At 44.0% G+C, this 22,322-nt stretch overlaps 1 protein-coding gene across 1 annotated transcript; it reads right to left on the bottom strand.

Moving 5' to 3' along the window:
- Positions 1-264: 264 nt before the first annotated feature.
- MRPL15 (mitochondrial ribosomal protein L15) lies at positions 265-20,213 on the bottom strand. Its single transcript, XM_075584318.1, has 5 exons — positions 20,057-20,213; positions 11,055-11,212; positions 6,810-6,975; positions 2,422-2,545; positions 265-908 (listed from the first exon to the last, which is right to left on the bottom strand). Exons 1-5 carry the CDS (start codon positions 20,156-20,158, stop codon positions 571-573), a joined length of 888 nt encoding a protein of 295 aa, XP_075440433.1. The 5' UTR covers positions 20,159-20,213; the 3' UTR covers positions 265-570.
- Positions 20,214-22,322: the final 2,109 nt, after the last annotated feature.

The raw sequence follows: 22,322 nt of genomic DNA on the forward strand, positions 1-22,322 counted from the left end.
TTTTTTAAAACAGAAAATGCTAAAAGCATTTTTTCTTACTACAGAACTGATTTATTAAAAAAAACACACATGCAGGATATTGACTGAACTGCAGCTTTAAGTGGCTAATATTATGCCGACTACATGTAAAGCCCTCCTGTTTAAAAGACTCTACTACCCCCTCAATTATGTAATGTTGCAGCTCTTCAAGATGGCACTTGCAAACAGCACAGCAAAATTGTACATGGAGGAAATTAAATCCGAATAAGGAGGAACAAACTCAAGTCTGGGTCTCAAAGTTGTTGATCTTTAATTTCAAAGCAATTTTTTCCCCCTTCCACAGTAACCAATTGTACAAAGAAATGTATTTCTGTGAAAACATGAGAGATTATATGAAGTGCTATGCAGCTCAACTAGAAAACGGTGAGGAAACGAATGCACAACCATGCTGCACAGTGCTGCCACCTTAACTCCTTCACTGTGGGACAGCTCGGAAATGTGGTGTTAGGCCCTTCAGACAGTGAAGGATTAAAAGTCAGAAACGTTAGTCTTTCCAGTGGCACCTTTGTTGTTGCTGCATGTGACCAGCACTCATGAGCTGTAATATCTCAGCAATCTCTCATCTGTGGGCTTCAGGATCTTCTTGTCAGACATGTTGACTACCCAACCTGGAGCAAGGCCGAAGAATATCTGCCGGGGGTCCTTCCGCATGCTCAGCATCTGGTATAGTTCGTCTTTGGTAATGTCAGGGAGAATGTAGCCATATTTCTTAGCAAGCTGGACCCTCGCCTCAAAAACCTTTGCTGGATCAGCCAGGTAGCCACGATTTTCTGCGCTAGTGTAATACTTGACCAAGTCTTCCGGGGGGAGCATTCGTTTGGGGATGGGCTGCCCACGCATAAAAAATGGGACTGGTTTGCACATAATCTCTGCATGTGGGAAATGCACAAAAAAAAAAAAAAAAAAAATTAGTAAACTACATTTTCTCCCCAGTAGCTGTATCCAACATCTTTGTATTATTTACATTATGCGTAAGAAAACATTTAAATAAACCAGCAACGACATACTTAAAGCAATTACATACAGTGAAGAAACCGGGAGTGATATATTTGCTTTGGAGTAAGACCGATTTCAAATGCAATTTCTGTATTGGCTATTGCACATGGGACATTAATCACCCCGTTAGTGGTAATATGCATCGATAAACATACCTGTTTACTATACAAGATTTGGAAAAACAGTGTACCGTGTTTATTTTGTGTTATACTCATGTCTTGGCGGTCACTTTGCACAGTGTACACCAGCAATATTTAGGTACGGTGTGCGCAAGTATTTATTATTTGTTTTGGAGTTGTTGAACCCTAATGCCAGCTGCTTGTGATCCTGGGCAGTGTATTACATTTATAATCATTCATTTCAGTGAGTTCTAATGGGAACCACAGTCATTTGTGGCTGGAAATATTACTGGCTAAAGAAACATTTACACAGCAAATTCCTTTTTCTTATTCACATTCAGAGAGAAAAACATCCTTAACCCTGTTGCTTGCCTGAGGGGGCAGCAATTTATTTATAACAATGATATATCGCACCCTTGGGAGATATATGGAACATTTCAGGTGTGGGCATAGAGCAACTAAGGCTAAGGCCCCGTTGCACGCGTCCGCACGGCTGTCTTGCTTGCCGGCGGCGCGTGCAACTCACTGCACCGCGATCTGCGGTCTGCAGGAAACTTTTTTCGGAGCGGGGGGGGGGGGGGGGGGACGTGGCCATAACGTGGGGGGCGCGGCCATGATGGGGGGGCGGGGCCAAAACCAAAACAAAGCAGGGCTCACAGCTGGCTTGCCATAGGTTGATGGGAGCCAGTCTATGATTGGCCCCTTCGCGTACCATGTGACGCGTTGCCGCACGGGAACACCATTCTCTTGTATCCCGTGCTGGCTGACGCGTCACAGTACGTCGTCAGTTGGCAGTGAGGAGGGACTGGGACCGGATCGTGAGTTTAAACCGCAATGGTGAGTTGCGCTCACGCCGCCGCCAGCGCCACCGGGCGCAGCGGGTCCCAGCCCTAAATGTGGTGGGCAAGGGTGGGAAAATTATGGTCAGGTTATGGGTTTGATGCATTGCTCTGCAATGCCCTCTTGGTCCTTTTGTCAGCAAACTGGTTAAAATAAATATGCTGTGATGTACAGACAAATCTAAGTATTCCTACACACATGGCCTATATAGATCTATGAATAAATAAAATAGGAAAATATGTAAGCATATTTGCATATCCCAGTTCTAAAGATTATTGTGCCCCTTAGACTGTTTGTTACATTAAATTCAATCTCGTTGCCCCTTACAAGATTAGTAACACGTCTTATGGAGTAACATTTTATTGCATGACAATTCTTGCCTGCGATTCTGTCGTTTTGACAGCAGAATATATAAAATCACACTTACCCAGGCTCCTCGGATCATAAAAGCCAGTTGTTATAACACCACCACGTTTTTCTACGGCAGCGATAGCCAGCTCTGAGGCCCACTGGACTTCAATGTTAACTTTCGCTGCAAAGATGTTAGCGCCCTGAAAATGGACCAGAATTATGTATTGGAAGATGGTCTGAAAACCACTGCAGTTCCTTTGTAATACAGCAACATGCAGAGGAACAACAATGGATTCGGTGGCAATTAAAAAAGGTGCAAATCTGACCAAAAAATAAAAAATACATTTAAAGACCAACTAGTAGGGACACCTAAACCCTTCTAACCATGCCAATACCAAAGTTTGGGCTGCTTTAGTTTCTATGGAAATTAATTACAAATTATATTTATTAAGGATATCTGAATAGGGTGTTTTCTTTACCCACCCTGTCCTGATCAGAGAGCCAATAATATGGGGCACAATGGGAGCTCTGGCAGAGGAAACCAAACCCCTCACAAGCCTTCGCTCACCACATGGTCATAATAATATTAAAATACGAATTAGAAAAACAAAAAAAAAAGGTAGGTAGCTATGGAAAAAAGGAGATGGTTTGCAAGTACAAAACATTGTCCATATTTTCGGTTGGGTTTGTGGCAAGAATAACACCTTGCACAGCTATTCTAACAGTATATGCTGCCGCCTAGTGGTGACGATGCATTAGCACAGGAGCATAGGATGTGAGCCTATGACAAAGCTCACAATCAAAGCTGGAATTGTTACTAAACTAGGTTAAGAGTAAATCTCAAGGAAAAGTTAGGAAAACATTTATATCTCCAAAATAGAAACAAAGTCCAGCAGTCCACACTACCTGAATTTGTGTGTGGGGAGGACGGGTTTCGAACTGAACCGCAGTACCCCAAACACATAGGTAGCCCTTCCCCAGTTCCCAAGATACTAGTTTTGTCCATAGGCCAAGAATACTTGCCCAATGTACGTAATATGGCGACTGGCTTCGGTGGCCAATAGAAAGATGCAACGTCATCAGGAGAGGTGCAACTTTCTATTGGTGATCTTTGGGCCACTAAAATATCTCAGGGTCAGGGGACCACAGACCGGCTCTGGGGGACTTCCCAGTTCAAACAAAATCCATTAAGGTTGGAGGAAAGGAGATTTAATCAGCAACAAAGGAAAGGGTTCTTTACAGTAAGGGCAGTTACAATGTGGAATTCATTACCCATGGAGACTGAAATAGAAGATACAATAGATCTGTTCAAAAAAAGGTTGGGCATCTTTTTAAATAGGAAAGGTATACAGGGATATACCAAATAAGTAAACATGGGAAGGATGTTGATCCAGGGACAACTGTCAATTATTGGATGTTGCAGCAGAAAAGTTTGGGGAACGCAGTAATCACCATATATAAAAAACAGAATACAACATATGCAAAGAACGTTTTCACTGTGGATGATATAGCCGTGTGGTAATTCACCAATTACCGTGGGGAAACTCGTTGAGTCTAAGTGCCCTGTCAGACTGCTTGCCTAAGAGACCCGGATCATTTGCTGTCCCTACTCCGACCCGCGAAACCGGAAGTGACGACACCCGGAAGTGTCAGAGGAGAGGAGGAGACGCCGGATCACAGACGGCAGCCGATCTGCAGATGCCTATGCGATTTTAACACTACGTAAATGTATTTTTCAATTGTTTATAAACCTATTTGGTACAGTTCATGCTATGGTTGTTTCCATTTGATTTGAGATCGCTACAACACTGGACACCTGCAGAACTTCACATCACAAGAAACCTAAAGGTTAAATATCCATCTACCATCTAACCAAACAAAGATTTGGAAAATGCTGGTTAAATACTGAAGAAATGTGAGTCCCCATCTCATTGGCAACACAGCTATATTATCCACAGTGAAAACGTTATTTGACCTATGTTGTATTCTGTTTTTTATATATGGTGATTACTGAGCTCCCCAAACTTTTCTGCTGCAACATTCAACTGAGGAGGAATTTGGACCATCCTCCACGGATTTTGAGCTGCATATTTATCACATCACTGAGCATTATGTTATTTAAATCACTTTCAATTTACTGGCAATTTTGCCAGATTATTTCACTTATTTGACTATTTAATAATCATTCACCCTTCAGTAGAGCACCTATATTTTTTCTTTTGCCAATTATTGGAGTCAGGAAGGAATTTTTCCCCTTATGAGACACCATTGGATGATATTTCACTGGGGATTTGTGTTTGCCTTCCTCTGGATCAATATACTGCAAGTACGAATATACAGTTAGGTCCGGAAATAATTGGACATCGACACAATTTTGGCTCTGTACGCCACCACAATGGATTTGAAATGAAACAACCGAGATGCAATAGAAGTGCAGACTTTCAGCTTTAATTGAAGGGGTTGAACAAAAATATCATATGAAACGTTTAGGAATTGCAACCATTTTCATGCACAGTCCCCTTATTTCAAGGGCTCAAATGTAATTGGACAAATTAACACAATCATAAATAAAATGTTCATTTTTAATACTTTGTCGAGAATCCTTTGCAGGCAATGACTGCTTGAAGTCTGGAACGCATGGACATCACCAAACGCTGGGTTTCCTCCTTTGTGATGCTTTGCTAGGCCTTTACTGCAGCTGTCTTCAGTTGTTGTTTGTTCGTGGGTCTTTCTGCCTTAAGTTTTGTCTTCAGCAAGTGAAATGCATGCTCGATCTGGTTGAGATCAGGTGATTGACTCGGCCATTGCAGAATATTCCACTTCTTTGCCTTAAAGAACTCCTGGGTTGCTTTCGCAGTATGTTTTGGGTCATTGTCCATCTGTAAAGTGAAGCGCCGTCCAATCAACTTCGCTGAATTTGGCTGAATCTGAGCAGACAATATATCCCTATACACTTCAGAATTCATCCGGCTGCTTCTGTCACATCATCAATAAACACTAGTGACCAAGTGCCATTGTAAGCCATGCATGCCCATGCCATCACACTGCCTCCACCGTGTTTTACAGATGACGTGGTATGCTTCGCATCATGAGCCGTTCCAAGCCTTCTCATTACTTTTTTCTTCCCATCATTCTGGTACAGGTTGATCTTAGTTTCATCTGTCCAAAGAATGCTGTTCCAGAACAGCGCTGGCTTTTTTAGATATTGTTTGGCAAAGTCTAATCTGGCCTTTCTATTCTTGAGGCTTATGAATGGTTTGCACCTTGTGGTGAACCCTCTGTATTATCTCTTGTGAAGTCTTCTCTTTATGGTAGACTTGGATAATGATATGCCTACCTCCTGGAGAGTGTTCTTCACTTGGCTGGATGTTGTGAAGGGGTTTTTCTTTACCATGGAAAGGATCCTATGATCATCCACCACTGTTGTCTTCCGTGGACGTCCAGGCCTTTTTGTGTTGCAGAGCTCACCAGTGCGTTCTTTTTTTTCTCAGAATGTACCAAACTGTTGATTTGGCCACTCCTTATGTTCCTGCTCTCTAATGGATTTTCTTTTTTTTTTTTGCAGTCTAAGGATGCCCTGTTTCACTTGCATTGAGAGCTCCTTTGACCGCATGTTGTGGGTTCACAGCAACAGCTTCCAAATGCTAATGCCACACCTGGAATCAACTCCAGACCTTTTACCTGCTTGTTGATGATGAAATAACGTCCATGAAACACCTGTCCATGAAACAGCTTTTGAGTTAATTGTCCAATTACTTTTGGTCCCTTGAAAAAGAGGGGGCCACATATTAAAGAGATGTAATTCCTAAACCCTTCCTCCAATTTGGATGTGAATACCCTCAAATTAAAGCTGATAGACTGCACTTTAAGCCATATTCATTATTTAACTAACTTGAATTTATTTTGTTACACAGCCGAAATAACAAAACTTGTATCAGTGTTCAATTATTTCCGGACCTAACTGTAGGATAAGTATCTGTCATCGGAAAAAAAACATACCATCCGGCACTTTGCGCTCACGTGAATGCGGCGTCACTGACGGAACAGAAGCCCTTCCTGTCAGATCAAGTTCAGCACCCCACAGGAGAGCAGAACGCCATCTCCCCACGAAAAACGAGCAAATCCAACATGATGTAGCTACATCATGGGGCCCCTAGAAGGAACGTCAAACTGCACCCAAAGGGTTAAGTCAGACCAGTCAAATCGCTCCCTCTATACCAGGGGTGGACAACTCCAATCCCCGAGGGCCTCCAATAGGACATGTATGGGGGATATCCCTGCTTCAGCACAGGTGGCTCAATCAGTGGCTCAGTCAGAATGACAGCCACCGATTGAGCCCCCAGTACTGAAGCAAGGATATCTTCAATACCTGGCCTGTTGGTGGCCCTTGAGGACTGAGCGGGCCACCACTGCTCTATGTTTATGCCCCAAATATCCAAAAGCGAAAGTCAGTGTCAGACTTACCTCTTCCACTAGCTGGACACCATAATCCCTCTTGAGTGGCTGTATTGAGACTCCTCTGGCATTGACAAGTTGTGTTAAGTCAATGGGTTGCGTGGCATCTACCCTCCCCAGGTCAATGAGATATTGGAGACGGTTAAGACTGAGAGGATGATACTGGCGTCTGAAGCTGGGGGGGGGGAAAGGTGAATCATTTCAAGTGCAATTAAATCCAAAACAAGGCACAATATGCCAACTCTCTAAATCCACAATGTTTCACCCTCACAAAAAAATGCCGGATTATAAAAAAATAAGTGACGAGGGAGCGGTCATGTCATAGCCCTTTGTTAAAGTCATGAAGCGCCTTGCTGAGAAATGGGTTCCTGCGGATCTCCTCTAATGATTTATCCAACGTTATTACAGCCTCCCTGCTCATCACAGAGGAAGGAAATACTTTAACAAACTAGACATGGGGAGGCCAGTCACCAAGAGCTACCAACAGGTCAGGTTTTCAGGATATCCCGGCTTCAGCACAGGTGGCTCCATCAATGACTGACCCAGCTTTGCTGAAGCAGGGACTTCGTGAAAACCTGACCTGTTGGTAGTTCTTGAGGACTGGCCTCCCCTGGTCTAGACCTTTCTATGCACTCTTATGACAAAGTTGTATACCTACTCCAATTGTTCATTAACTGTTTCGTTGTAATCATAAAACAGCCACAGCAAACAGCTCTCCACTTAAATCTAACATACTATTATTTCTTGTTAGACTTACTTACCCGTATGATTCTTTAAAAAGGCACCAATCAGCTACATTTAACCTACTAAACATGTCATTGCCATTTGACATTGGTCCTAGGTGCAATACATTAACTTGCACGTGTTTGAATGAAAGGTAATGCATCACTAAATGTGCTTTATCCCACACCACATATTAAATCTCACCATATTGATCAGGGATTTGAGCACCAGTTACACAATGGGACAATAGTAAGGGAGTGGTTTAGAAAAAAATTAAAATCAGAACGTAAAACCCACTTTTCACTTCTTGCAATGTCCACCAATAGTATCAGGATAAGCTTTCAACAATGCTTTATAATCCATATACAGGTACTTGTCTTTTATTTATAAAAAAAAAAGCAATCACCTCACTTGGTTTTAACATGTAAAACATAACTGCCATTTAATCAATCCAACTTTAAAAGATTGAACCATCTCCGCCTGCATCATACACAGCAGCCTATAAACCATGAAGTTATTCAATATTTTAATATTTAGTTGATCATTTACAGGACGTAACTGCGATTCCACAATGCAAATTATTGCAACTTATTTATTTAGGATGAAAATTGTGATAGGACAAACTACAAAAGGGAAGGTTAAGGCGGCAGGTAACTTATCTTCTATCCGCCTCTTGTCTTACTGCACATTAAAACAGATGAACACAAAGCGATGAGTGCAAAAAAAAGAAGAATGAGAAGGATGAATTAATGGAATCCAAATGGTGAAGTCTAGATAGACTAAATAATAAATATGGGAAGGGGAGGGAAATGACAGATGGGGGAAATAAATAAGAATAAATATCTCAACACTCACACGGCCGTGTGTGAGTGACAGCCCATAAATGGATATGTCTTCTCTGTGGAGAGGCTTTTTGGATTCACTGCAACACTTGCTTACATGACCATATGTGAGTGAAAGGCACTCATAGGGGTCGCTTCAAGGCTCGCAGTAGATGTCAGAGCGTTGGGATTCTTGGAACACTCAGAGGATAGAGATAAAAAGCCCGGAATGTGCAAACAACATATAGGGATATAGGACTGAATGGTAATTAAATAATTATAGCTACTCACATGGCCATATGTGAGTGAGGTACACTCAAAATTCCGCTCCACGCCCACAGTAGTTGGCAGTATAACATCCAATGTCACTCGTCCAGAATTAGTTGTAGATAAAGATAAAAACGCGATATTTATTCACAAAAAAATTATATATAGAAACAAAAATAAAAGGGTGCCACAATCGGCATTTACACACAGTGGATGCACTTGCTGGCTCACAGCAGTGTCCCTTAGCGTCCTGTCCGGTATCTTAACCTCCCTCCGCGTCCGGATGGTCAGGTCACGAACGGCTGCCTAGGTCTGCTACGGTGGCTGGCTGTGTCCAAAAGACCTCCGTAGAACAAAGTGTTTCGCCGTCAGGCTGCCTCAGGTTCTGGCAGAGGTGTGGCTTTCGGGGTCCTTTTACACAATACTGATTACGTAAACGTGCTTCTGATTGGTCACAGCGGCGGTGAACTAAAATGCATTTCCATAACGCCTGTCCGTAAATCTAAAATAAGGTGTCAACCCTATATACTACATTATGTATTTACACAAAACAACAAGTTGGTAAATGCAATCGTACTGGTTTGCGCCCACCTACACGAACATTTTTATGGGGGTTTGGGAGAACGATAGGATTAGGACCAACCACCCGTTCGGCGCAGACCTAGTCCTCTGGCGGCGCTATATAGATGATGTATTTTTTATTTGGCAAGGAAATGTAACGGATCGTAATACGTTTTTAAATTATATTAATGATAATTAAAATTTAGTTTTTACGTCTCAAAGTAGTACCGATTCGATTGCATCCACTGTGTGTAAGTGCCGATTGTGGCACCCTTTTATTTTTGTTTCTATATATAATTTTTTGTGAATAAATATCGCGTTTTATCTTGATATCAACAACTAATTCTGGACGAGTGACATTGGATGTTAAACTGCCAACTACTGTGGGTGTGGAGCGGAATTCTCTGAGTGTACCTCACTCACATATGGCCATGTGAGTAGCTATAATTATTTAATTACCATTCAGTCCTATATCCCTATACGTTGTTTGCACCAATCCGGGCTTTTTGTCTCTATACTCCGAGTGTAGCAAGCATCCCAACGCTGACTGACATCTACTGCGAGCCTTAAAGCGACCCCTATAAGTGCCTTTCACTCACATATAGTCATGTAAGCAAGTGTTGCAGTAAATCCAAAAAGCCTCTCCACAGAGAAGACATATCCATTTATGGGCTGTCACTCACATACGGCCGTGTGAGTGTTGAGATATTTATTCTTATTTATTTCCCCCATCTGGCATTTCCCTCCCCTTCCCATATTTATTATTTAGTCTATCTAGACTTCACCATTTGTATTCCATTAATTCATCCTTATTCTTTTTTTTGCGCTCACCGCTTTGTATTCATCTGTACTATACGAGGATTCTGGGAAGTCTCTCTCTCTGTCTGTCGAGCAGCAGCAAAGATTTGGGGCCAGTATATGTCTTTCATTTATTTTTCATCTTTGGGTTAGGTCACCTATTTGTAGGGACCGCTAATTTATTAATTAGAATCAGGTAGCGCCCCAATCTCCATCTATGTTACTGCACATTAAGGTATCTAAAAATTCACACTGATCATTTCCCAAGAAACTCTCAAATTGTTGTGAAACATTTACACTTTTCTTTTAAGGCTTCAGTCATTTACCACTATCCCATTAAAGAGATCACTGCAATTAGTTAATTTTTAGTAGCCTGTCCCCCCTGTAAAGCAGCGTTCCCCAATTAGTTTTTCTAATTATCGGACACAGGGGGGGGGAAGTCTGCCAGAGATTTTGTTTTGGCCCCCTAACCTCTGGGAGACATTTGTAATTTGTCAGATTGTAAGTGAAGCAAGGCTGAACCCGACAGCCATTTTGTTTGCAAAAAGTGTGTAAGTATTTGGGGAATATGTTAGAGTTTGGCAGACCACGAACACGGTGCCTGTAATACAAAAAAACAACTTATCAATATAATTGCTTCCTTAAAGTAAAAATAGTACTTATATGCACTGTGCAAAAATAAGCCTGTTTCTATTTCTTTGGGCACAATTGAGTCTAATTTGATCTGGTAATTCTTACTAGTCTCGTGTATTTCTGTAAAATAATTGGGTTGCCTAAATTAGGCAAAAAAGTGCAAAAATACTCCAAAGCTTATAAAAAAAATATTTAAACTTGTCTAGTTTGTTTAACAAAAATAGTATCAACCCCTTACATTTCATTTAGCCTCTTATATACTACTGCTACTAGTTTACTTTAGTACTAGGAGGGACAGGAACTGTAACATTTTAGAGAGGTGTCCAAAGCATAAATATAAACACTACTTCACAAGCCTGCAATTCCAGCAGGTGAATCCCTGGCCTGATCAGCGTGGTTACTCCTAGAGGCAGGCGGGTTCAACGTTTTATCATGTAGCATACGTACGTACCTGTGTCCCTCATTGTATCCATATTTAGGAATAACCAAGTAAAAAGGGGTCTGGCCTCCCTCAAAACCCAAGCGCGGTTTGTTGCCTCTCTGGGTCTCTCCTTTGTGACCCCGACCAGATTTCCCACCGCCGTGTATCCCACGACCTCGCCTTCTTTCCTTAAAAGATAAAATAAACATAGGCTTAAGTGGTTATGGTAATGCGTTGTCATGAACAGGCCCAAGCCGCCTCCTCCTCCTACCATGCACGTCACAACTGGAACAATCTACAGGAGACTCTCACAGCCGCCACCAGTCTAAGTTCTTTCAAAATTAAAGCCGTCTCACATTTTAATCTGGTCTGTAACGGTTATATACGTCTATAACATATTTTATCTTTAACTGTGCATACAATGTCTTGTATATAATGTACTGTATAACCCTTTACACTCATTGTAACTATGTATTTGTAACCATGTATTTGTCATTATAACTCTGTGCCCAGAACAAACTTGAAAACGAGAGGTAACTCTCAATGCATTACTTCCTGGTAAAACATTTTATAAATATGCTCTCTGCAGTAGCCTGTACATGTGTTCTGAGTAACACCGTAGAAGTACGACCCAGAAAATTAGCTCCACTCAAAAGCCCAATGACAATTCCAATGAGCAATATTTCAAATGGAGTGTATTTTGTTGGTGTTTATGTAACATTAAGGAGTTCACTCAAAACGCCTGCTGAAAAAAGTTCCGACATGAAGTGACAATACCAATGAGCGTCTTGTAATTAAAAGGAAATATGAAATTAAGTAACACTAATTATGAAATACATTTTTTTCTACTCTAAAAATAGAATTTTAGATTGACATTGTTTTTATTTCAGTGTCTTCTGGGAAACGTCCTAAAATATTATATGAATATTATTCTTGTGTTGCAGTGCACACAAAGCTGAATGTAGAATTTGAGGCACAAATGTCCTGCAAAGTTAAATATATATTATTACAGTGGAGCCACTGTCAGTGTGCGACAGTGGCGTAGCAAGACGTGTGGGCCCCCACAACTTATGTATTTCTCTCTTGTAATTAATTTTCTCTGTGTCTCTTCCTTCCTGTATTCTTCCTTTTCATGTCTCTTTTTACCCCTGTGATTTAACCCTTCCCTCCCACTGACATTTCCCAGCCTGTCTCAGGCATTGCCCAGCCTGCAACTCTGGTCCCACGCTGCACTACTTGAGGCCCCGCTCCCTGATCTAGGCCCCACCCACCTATGGAGGCTCTGCAGAGGAAGGAATTTCCCCTCTGTCCCAACTCCTGTATCTCAGGGCCCCGCCTCATGACCCAGGCCCCACCCACCTACAAAGGAATGGATTGTCCTCTGTGCTTCCTTCCTGCATCTCCGAGCAATATAGTATAGGGAATTACAATACAAGAACAAACTACATCAGACAATAGAGTTTACAATCTAAGGCCAGGTCCCCGCTGGCTACTGCAGAGCCCGCTGTGGCAGACGCCACAGGGACAAGAGCCGTCCCACAATGGGACCGGGACCGCTGCAAGGGGGAGCCGCCTTGCTGCACCGAGAAACTCCTGCTCTCAAGAAAATTGAGAGCAAGAGTCGCGACGGAGCGCTAGGCCACGGCCAAAAATTCCCCTCATTCATCCACCCCAGGTCCCATCACTCTCACACTTAGATACTCCCTGCATTTAAAAACAAAACACATTTCCTTTATAAAAGGTTATATACATTTTTTTGACAATTAAGGCCTGGGACATAGTAAGCGCTTAGGTGCTGCTGCTCGCTCTCGCTTGCTGCCGCTCGCTCTACCAGGAGCTTTTTGCTGTCCTGACAGAGGAGACAGCAAGCGCTTGGGAGGCGGGTATCACTGTGTGTGTGTCACTTGGTAGCTGTCAGTGTGTGTGTGTCACTTTGAAGGGTGTGTGTGTGTGTGTCACTTTGAAGGGTGTGTGTGTGTGTGTGTGTGTGTGTGTGTGTGTGTGTGTGTGTGTGTGTGTGTGTGTGTTATATTTAAAATTTAAAAAAAAAAAGACATGTGAGAATAAATTATTTATTAACATTGTGCAACTTTGATAAATATATTCACGCACGCACACACACGCAGACACACACACGCAGACACACACACGCAGACACACACACGCAGACACACACACGCACAGGAGACATGGATCGGGACAGAAGGGGGACAGACCGTCAGGGGGCGGGCCAGTGACGTCACGGAGCTGGTTCGCCCTCATTGGGCGAACCGCTCACGTGACCGGCCTGTCTCGCCGGCAAGCGGGGGAATTTTAAATTCCCCTAAGACCGGCGCTTACGCAAGCGCGCGGAAGCGCAGGTGAGCCCCTACTAAAGCCGCTCTAATTGCGGCTGTAGGGGCTCAGTGCTGAGCGGGAGCGCATGTCAGCACGCTTCCGCAAGCTCATGCTCAAGCGCTTTTTTGTGTCCTGGCATGAGCGTTAGCGAGCGCGCTTGTGATGTGAGTGGGGGGGTGTGAGAGGGGAGTGGGGGGGGCGGGGCTAGCACGCCACAGCGCCGTCACAGAGTGCCATTGGCTTTCGCCGGTCACGTGACCGGCCCTTCGCTTCCCTCAGCGCAAAAAATTAAATTCTGTCGGCTGCAATTCCACACGGCACCGCACGCCTGCGGAAGCGCCTACCAAAGCCCCACACATGCCAGATGCAGGAGGTAAGTTTCCTGGCTCAGCGCTGTATTTTTTACCATGGCCCCGGCCTAAGAGGTAAGGGGCAGAGGAGTTGAGGAGAGAGATGAAGCGGGGTTAAGAGGAGAAGGGAATTTAGTGCAGAAAATCAGTGAGAGTGTGAGGAGGCACTTTTGTGAATTTAGGCAAGGCCGTGGGTCAAAGGGATGGGTTTTCCCAGAGCCAAGGGGCATATACATTTGATCCAGAGGAGGAGAAGATAGAGCTATAAGAGTTGACAAGATAGTCAGGTATAATAGGAAGGAGAGAGAGAAGAGAGGCTAGCGTTCAGGGCAGATGAGATTGCAGAGAGGTCAATAGAGCGGTCTAGACAATAATGAGTATAAGGCTGGGTCCCCGCTAGCGCTGAGCGCGCTGGCTATCAACGCATGCGTGGCGGGTGTCCTGCGTCTGCTCGCACGCTTGCGGGGAGGGGGTGCGGCATTGCCGAATAGTTGAGCGTGCGGGAAAGTTAAAAAAATATAATTACCTAAGCGCTGAGCATGTGTGCCCGCGCAAACGCGGGCACGCATCGCGTGAGCGGGGATTTGCATATATATATATATATATATATATATGCAAGTCACCTCGCCAAGCGCCGCCCGCTCAGCACAAGCGGGGACGCAGCCTAACAGGTAGGAGGTGGGTGAGGGGAATGAGGGGAATGAGGGGAAGGAGGTGGGTGAGGGGAATGAGGGGAATGAGGTGGGTGAGGTGAATGAGTGGTGGTGAAGGTCACAGAGCAGAAGGGGAGAGCGAGAAATCCAAAAGAACAGTTTTAGTAAACGACCAGGTCTAAATATTGACCATCCTTGAATAGGTGAACATATATAGCATGTATGCGTTTGATCTCTTAGGCTAAGTCCCGCTGGCGCTGATCGTGCTCATGCTTGGAGAGCGCTCCAAGCATGAGCGCCGGGTGTCCTTCTTGTACGTGCGCGTGGGGGAGGGGCATTGCGGGTAGTTGAGCACACAAGTACAGTGTTTTTGTTTACCTAAGCGCCGATCGCGGCTGAGCGTGTGTGCATGCGCCGCGTGAGCGGGGTTTTACATATATTTATATATGCAAGTCTCCTCCGCAAACGCCGCCCGCTCAGCATTAGCGGGGACTTAGCCTTATACGTGTGACATTCTTCCATGTTGTGTGTGCATGTGTGTAACATGCTCTTAGTGGGTGTGTATATACATGTTTGTGGGTGATCCTTGTGTATGTGCGTGTGTAACATTCTCGTAGTCTGTGCCCATACATGTGCGTGTGTAACATTCTCGTAGACTGTGCCCATACATGTGCGTGTGTAACATTCTCGTAGTCTGTGCCCATACATGTGCGTGTGTAACATTCTCGTAGTCTGTGCCCATACATGTGCGTGTGTAACATTCTCGTAGTCTGTGCCCATACATGTGCGTGTGTAACATTCTCGTAGTCTGTGCCCATACATGTGCGTGTGTAACATTCTCGTAGTCTGTGCCCATACATGTGCGTGTGTAACATTCTCGTAGTCTGTGCCCATACATGTGCGTGTGTAACATTCTCGTAGTCTGTGCCCATACATGTGCGTGTGTAACATTCTCGTAGTCTGTGCCCATACATGTGCGTGTGTAACATTCTCGTAGTCTGTGCCCATACATGTGCGTGTGTAACATTCTCGTAGTCTGTGCCCATACATGTGCGTGTGTAACATTCTCGTAGTCTGTGCCCATACATGTGCGTGTGTAACATTCTCGTAGTCTGTGCCCATACATGTGCGTGTGTAACATTCTCGTAGTCTGTGCCCATACATGTGCGTGTGTAACATTCTCGTAGTCTGTGCCCATACATGTGCGTGTGTAACATTCTCGTAGTCTGTGCCCATACATGTGCGTGTGTAACATTCTCGTAGTCTGTGCCCATACATGTGCGTGTGTAACATTCTCGTAGTCTGTGCCCATACATGTGCGTGTGTAACATTCTCGTAGTCTGTGCCCATACATGTGCGTGTGTAACATTCTCGTAGTCTGTGCCCATACATGTGCGTGTGTAACATTCTCGTAGTCTGTGCCCATACATGTGCGTGTGTAACATTCTCGTAGTCTGTGCCCATACATGTGCGTGTGTAACATTCTCGTAGTCTGTGCCCATACATGTGCGTGTGTAACATTCTCGTAGTCTGTGCCCATACATGTGCGTGTGTAACATTCTCGTAGTCTGTGCCCATACATGTGCGTGTGTAACATTCTCGTAGTCTGTGCCCATACATGTGCGTGTGTAACATTCTCGTAGTCTGTGCCCATACATGTGCGTGTGTAACATTCTCGTAGTCTGTGCCCATACATGTGCGTGTGTAACATTCTCGTAGTCTGTGCCCATACATGTGCGTGTGTAACATTCTCGTAGTCTGTGCCCATACATGTGCGTGTGTAACATTCTCGTAGTCTGTGCCCATACATGTGCGTGTGTAACATTCTCGTAGTCTGTGCCCATACATGTGCGTGTGTAACATTCTCGTAGTCTGTGCCCATACATGTGCGTGTGTAACATTCTCGTAGTCTGTGCCCATACATGTGCGTGTGTAACATTCTCGTAGTCTGTGCCCATACATGTGCGTGTGTAACATTCTCGTAGTCTGTGCCCATACATGTGCGTGTGTAACATTCTCGTAGTCTGTGCCCATACATGTGCGTGTGTAACATTCTCGTAGTCTGTGCCCATACATGTGCGTGTGTAACATTCTCGTAGTCTGTGCCCATACATGTGCGTGTGTAACATTCTCGTAGTCTGTGCCCATACATGTGCGTGTGTAACATTCTCGTAGTCTGTGCCCATACATGTGCGTGTGTAACATTCTCGTAGTCTGTGCCCATACATGTGCGTGTGTAACATTCTCGTAGTCTGTGCCCATACATGTGCGTGTGTAACATTCTCGTAGTCTGTGCCCATACATGTGCGTGTGTAACATTCTCGTAGTCTGTGCCCATACATGTGCGTGTGTAACATTCTCGTAGTCTGTGCCCATACATGTGCGTGTGTAACATTCTCGTAGTCTGTGCCCATACATGTGCGTGTGTAACATTCTCGTAGTCTGTGCACATACATGTGCGTGTGTAACATTCTCGTAGTCTGTGCACATACATGTGCGTGTGTAACATTCTCGTAGTCTGTGCACATACATGTGCGTGTGTAACATTCTCGTAGTCTGTGCACATACATGTGCGTGTGTAACATTCTCGTAGTCTGTGCACATACATGTGCGTGTGTAACATTCTCTTAGTCTGTGCACATACATGTGCGTGTGTAACATTCTCGTAGTCTGTGCACATACATGTGCGTGTGTAACATTCTCGTAGTCTGTGCACATACATGCGCGTGTGTAACATTCTCGTAGTCTGTGCACATACATGCGCGTGTGTAACATTCTCTTAGTCTGTGCACATACATGCGCGTGTGTAACATTCTCGTAGTCTGTGCATATACATGCGCGTGTGTAACATTCTCGTAGTCTGTGCATATACATGCGCGTGTGTAACATTCTCTTAGTCTGTGTATATACATGCGCGTGTGTAACATTCTCGTAGTCTGTGTATATACATGCGCGTGTGTAACATTCTCTTAGTCTGTGTATATACATGCGCGTGTGTAACATTCTCGTAGTCTGTGTATATACATGCGCGTGTGTAACATTCTCGTAGTCTGTGTATATACATGCGCGTGTGTAACATTCTCGTAGTCTGTGTATATACATGCGCGTGTGTAACATTCTCGTAGTCTGTGTATATACATGCGCGTGTGTAACATTCTCGTAGTCTGTGTATATACATGCGCGTGTGTAACATTCTCTTAGTCTGTGTATATACATGCGCGTGTGTAACATTCTCGTAGTCTGTGTATATACATGCGCGCGTGTAACATTCTCGTAGTCTGTGCATATACATGCGCGTGTGTAACATTCTCTTAGTCTGTGTATATACATGTGCGTGTGTAACATTCTCTTAGTCTGTGTATATACATGTGCGCGTGTAACATTCTCGTGTAACATTCTCGTAGTCTGTGCATATACATGCGCGTGTGTAACATTCTCCTAGTCTGTGTATATACATGTGCGTGTGTAACATTCTCGTAGTCTGTGTATATACATGTGCGTGTGTAACATTCTCGTAGTCTGTGTATATACATGTGCGTGTGTAACATTCTCTTAGTCTGTGTATATACATGTGCGTGTGTAACATTCTCTTAGTCTGTGTATATACATGTGCGTGTGTAACATTCTCGTAGTCTGTGTATATACATGTGCGTGTGTAACATTCTCGTAGTCTGTGTATATACATGCGCGTGTGTAACATTCTCGTAGTCTGTGTATATAGATGCGCGTGTAACATTCTCGTAGTCTGTGCATATACATGCGCGTGTGTAACATTCTCTTAGTCTGTGTATATACATGCGCGTGTGTAACATTCTCGTAGTCTGTGTATATACATGCGCGTGTGTAACATTCTCGTAGTCTGTGCACATACATGTGCGTGTGTAACATTCTCGTAGTCTGTGCACATACATGTGCGTGTGTAACATTCTCTTAGTCTGTGCACATACATGTGCGTGTGTAACATTCTCGTAGTCTGTGCACATACATGTGCGTGTGTAACATTCTCGTAGTCTGTGCACATACATGTGCGTGTGTAACATTCTCGTAGTCTGTGCACATACATGCGCGTGTGTAACATTCTCTTAGTCTGTGCACATACATGCGCGTGTGTAACATTCTCTTAGTCTGTGCATATACATGCGCGTGTGTAACATTCTCGTAGTCTGTGCATATACATGCGCGTGTGTAACATTCTCTTAGTCTGTGTATATACATGCGCGTGTGTAACATTCTCGTAGTCTGTGTATATACATGCGCGTGTGTAACATTCTCTTAGTCTGTGTATATACATGCGCGTGTGTAACATTCTCTTAGTCTGTGTATATACATGCGCGTGTGTAACATTCTCGTAGTCTGTGTATATACATGCGCGTGTGTAACATTCTCGTAGTCTGTGTATATACATGCGCGTGTGTAACATTCTCGTAGTCTGTGTATATACATGCGCGTGTGTAACATTCTCGTAGTCTGTGTATATACATGCGCGTGTGTAACATTCTCTTAGTCTGTGTATATACATGCGCGTGTGTAACATTCTCGTAGTCTGTGTATATACATGCGCGCGTGTAACATTCTCGTAGTCTGTGCATATACATGCGCGTGTGTAACATTCTCTTAGTCTGTGTATATACATGTGCGTGTGTAACATTCTCTTAGTCTGTGTATATACATGTGCGCGTGTAACATTCTCGTGTAACATTCTCGTAGTCTGTGCATATACATGCGCGTGTGTAACATTCTCCTAGTCTGTGTATATACATGTGCGTGTGTAACATTCTCGTAGTCTGTGTATATACATGTGCGTGTGTAACATTCTCGTAGTCTGTGTATATACATGTGCGTGTGTAACATTCTCTTAGTCTGTGTATATACATGTGCGTGTGTAACATTCTCTTAGTCTGTGTATATACATGTGCGTGTGTAACATTCTCGTAGTCTGTGTATATACATGTGCGTGTGTAACATTCTCGTAGTCTGTGTATATACATGCGCGTGTGTAACATTCTCGTAGTCTGTGTATATAGATGCGCGTGTAACATTCTCGTAGTCTGTGCATATACATGCACGTGTGTAACATTCTCGTAGTCTGTGCATATACATGCACGTGTGTAACATTCTCGTAGTCTGTGTATATACATGCGCGTGTGTAACATTCTCGTAGTCTGTGCATATACATGCACGTGTGTAACATTCTCGTAGTCTGTGTATATACATGCGCGTGTGTAACATTCTCGTAGTCTGTGTATATACATGCGCGTGTGTAACATTCTCTTAGTCTGTGTATATACATGCGCGTGTGTAACATTCTCTTAGTCTGTGTATATACATGCGCGTGTGTAACATTCTCTTAGTCTGTGTATATACATGTGCGCGTGTAACATTCTCGTAGTCTTTGTATATACATGTGCGTGTGTAACATTCTCGTAGTCTTTGTATATACATGTGCGTGTGGAGTAATGTTCTGTATTGATACATTGGAAAGTAAGATCTGTCACGGTCAGCATAATGATGGAGGTGTTCATGTCACGTGTTTGCTGTGGCTATTTCTACTTGATTCTTTGCTATCGCAGTGGCCTCCGTGTAGCACCTTGACCCCGCGCCCCGCCGCAGCATCACTGGCTGCACTTCTGTGTATACTCTGTGCCTGTGTCATTCTCCCCGGGCGGGTGTGTGTATATATAATTAATCTCACCCTTTGCCTGGCCCCGGGGTTGGGCCGCAGGTTGGCCAGTGTAACCCGGGGCAGCTTCTTCAGCAGCTCGAGAGTCTTCTTCCCCCCTCCGGAGGCCGCCATGTCTGGGCAGTGAAGGGCACTGGGGGAGGAGCCAACACCACGTGACTCCCAGCTGATTAGCTCCGCCCTGTGCTGCCAATCACGGAGCGTGATTACGTCACGAAGTGAAGTACTTTGAGGCCGCCATTCTTCATTTGGCAATCCATGTAATGAATGGAAAACAAGCTGTAACAGCACACACGGGAAGTCAAACATCTGATCCACCCATTTTTTTTCTAACCGGGAGATAGCTTTGCATTTGCGTTTGTTTTCCGCGCGGCTTCCTTGGTTGTCCTTGGAGATATGTCATTGCCCAACTCAAAGATGGCCGCCGCCGCTGCTGCCTCCTTTGCTGGTCCAGATGTGTCTTTGGTTTTGTTAATAAGGTTTTAAGATTTTTTTTTTAATTAATAGTAAAATATCGTCCAATTTCAGAACAGAAAGTGTTAGAAAAAAAATAATTTTCTATCTTTTTGGGCACAAAAGAAATAATAAATAATTAGGGAGTGGGAGTGGCTCAGTGAGTAACGATACAGACTGGCACTGAGAGTTTGAAGCAGGGGGGTTGTCGGCTCCTTTTGACCTTGAACAGCCAAACGAAGAAGCGGTGCACTGAGGTAAGTAGAGAACCACACGCAGCTCTAACAAAAAACGACTAATTTATTGAAAAAAAGGGAACAAACATCATGAAGCTAAGAACCTCTTAAGCGGGATGAAACGCGTAAGAGGTTCTTAGCTTCATGATGTTTGTTCCCTTTTTTTCAATAAATTAGTCGTTTTTTGTTAGAGCTGCGTGTGGTTCTCTACTTACCTCAGTGCACTGCTTCTTCGTTTGGCTGTTCCGATACCTTTGCTGGTTGCACGTGGATTCCAGGACACACATCACTGCAGGCATTCACTCAATGGTGCTTCACCTTTATCTCTTTGGCTACACCGGATCAAGCAGCGTGACAGCAGGTATTATCATTGGCAGAGGGGACGATGGGTGACTTAGCGTCAGCCTGGCTGTTCTCTGGATGGTCGGCGACTCTTAGCGTCACCTCACCTTACCCCTCCCCCCAGCCTGCTCCACTGGGTCCGCTTAATACGCTTGTTTAGAGTGATAGTTATATGCTGCAGACGTGTGCATTATGTTCTAAGAATAAGACATTCTACGCTTTGGCCCTTGAGCACTGGCAGCAGAATTCTTCTGTGTTCCCTCCTTTTGACCTTGGGCAAGTCACTTTATCTCCCTGTGCCTCAGGCACCAAAAACATAGATTGTAAGCTCCACGGGGGAGGGACCTGTGCCTGCAAAATGTCTACGTACAACTAGCAGCGCTATACAAGAACATGCTATTACTATTCTAAAAAATCTAATGTTCCCAGCACACAAAGACAAAAAAGGGGGGAATAAGCCAAATAAGTTTTAATGAACAAAAAACACAGATCCACCTGGGATGTAAGTGAAAAACAAAATCACAACAATAACTCAAGCAAAACGGGAGATAAAACAAGGGAGGGAGGGATAGGATGGGGTGGGAAAAACAGCAACGTAAAAAGTACAGGGGAAGGGGGGCGGCAAAGTTTCGGGGTAAAAAAAACCTTACTTCAGGCCTGTTCCCAAAAGACACAAAGGGCCCTATGCAGAGAGCAGCACTAATGGAAATTTCGGCATTTTTTTGGTAACATGCTATTATTATTATTTTATTATTTATTATATGTATAAATTGAAGACTTAAAATGGGGCTAAATGTAAGAATTGTTGATGTGTGAGGTGAGATGGTGCATCTACTAAATTACTGGGAGTACATGATATGAGCGCTCCAATGCAGTCAACACGTTAAAATTCATTGTCCATTAAAATCCGACATTTCAAGTCCCAAGGAAAAAACTTCTTCAGGGACAGCCAAAAACATATAGATGTAGCAGAGTTACCTACCTCCGATGCACGGGGACTGATCAGCTGTTTAGCTGGCAGAGCTCCCGCGATCGGGAAGAGTGGCATTCAGGACTACATTTCCCAGAAGCCTTGGATGTGTCACATGAGCCACTTTAACCAATCAGGACCAAGCGGCCATTAGAGGGACTCCTGATATTCTCCGCAGGAAACACGCAGCAGACTTGCAGGAGCCGGCAGAGAGTATGGATGCGTCCAGGGAGCCAGTAAGCCCATGGACTAGTCCAGGACTGTGCCCCTAGGCCCC

Source organism: Ascaphus truei, chromosome 2 (assembly GCF_040206685.1).
Source record: "Ascaphus truei isolate aAscTru1 chromosome 2, aAscTru1.hap1, whole genome shotgun sequence".
NCBI lineage: Eukaryota > Metazoa > Chordata > Amphibia > Anura > Ascaphidae > Ascaphus > Ascaphus truei.